Source organism: Pygoscelis adeliae, unplaced genomic scaffold (assembly GCF_000699105.1).
Source record: "Pygoscelis adeliae isolate BGI_AS28 unplaced genomic scaffold, ASM69910v1 Scaffold1101, whole genome shotgun sequence".
NCBI classification, from domain to species: Eukaryota; Metazoa; Chordata; class Aves; order Sphenisciformes; family Spheniscidae; genus Pygoscelis; species Pygoscelis adeliae.
Window position 1 is genome coordinate 35,043 of NW_008824073.1, and position 850 is coordinate 35,892.

At 66.5% G+C, this 850-nt stretch overlaps 1 protein-coding gene across 1 annotated transcript in view; it reads left to right on the top strand.

The window, feature by feature from the left end:
• NUDCD3 (NudC domain containing 3) overlaps positions 1–712 on the top strand; it is a gene marked incomplete at both ends in the record, with an annotated part of 35,593 nt that extends 34,881 nt beyond the window's left edge. Inside the window, one exon of the mRNA XM_009334181.1 lies at positions 443–712. Coding sequence (XP_009332456.1) covers positions 443–712 — 270 coding nt within the window. The remainder of the gene's footprint in view (positions 1–442) is intronic.
• Between the last annotated feature and the right edge of the window lie 138 nt (positions 713–850).

The window sequence follows — 850 nt, forward strand, 5'->3', positions numbered from 1 at the left end:
ACCGTGTTGCGCTGCCACATCGGCCGCACGGCCGCAGGCTGGCATTACCAGCAGGCAGGCCCCCACAGAGTACGCCTGTCCCGGCCTCGAGCAGCGACATGGGATGAGGTTTTGGCCGTGCCATCCAGCCCAGAGGCCTGAGCTGGGGCTGCGAAGGGCCATGGCGGGGTTGTGCAAAGCCCTCGGACCACCGAGGGAGGGAGGGATGAGCCTTTCTCCCCCTCTGCCAGCCATGGGGGAGGACCTGGGGCTTGATCGGTGGCGAGCGGAACCTCCACTCGTGGGCAAGCCCCAGGCGCGCGCTGTGGAGCAATGCGCGGGCACGGCTGAGCTTGCGGCATCGCTGCCATGGAGGTGTGGGGTGAGCAGGGGGTAACACATCCCAGGGGCAGGACGGGGGCTCCTCTCCCCGCTCTCCTCTGACCCGCGACCTCATCCCCAGATCAACCTGAACAAAGGGGACGAGTACTGGTGGAACGCCATCCTGGAGGGCGAGGAGCAGATCGACATCGACAAGATCAACAAGGAGCGCTCCATGGCCACAGTGGACGAGGAGGAGCACGCTGTGCTGGACCGCCTCACCTTCGACTACCACCAGAAGCTGCAGGGCAAGCCCCAGAGCCACGAGCTGGTAGGTGCCAGCCGCCCCACGCCACCAGCCCAGCCCTGCCCTGCCACGCGCCCTCTGGCTCTTCCGTGGGTCCCATCTCTGGTAAAAGGGGGTGGCGCGGGGCGGCTCCACAGCTCCGCTCCATCTCAGAGCTCCTCCTCACACAGCGTCCCCCCACGTCTCCATTTTGGGGGTGTGAGGTTCTGCTAGTCCCTGTCTTTTGCCCACGCGCTCCCGTCT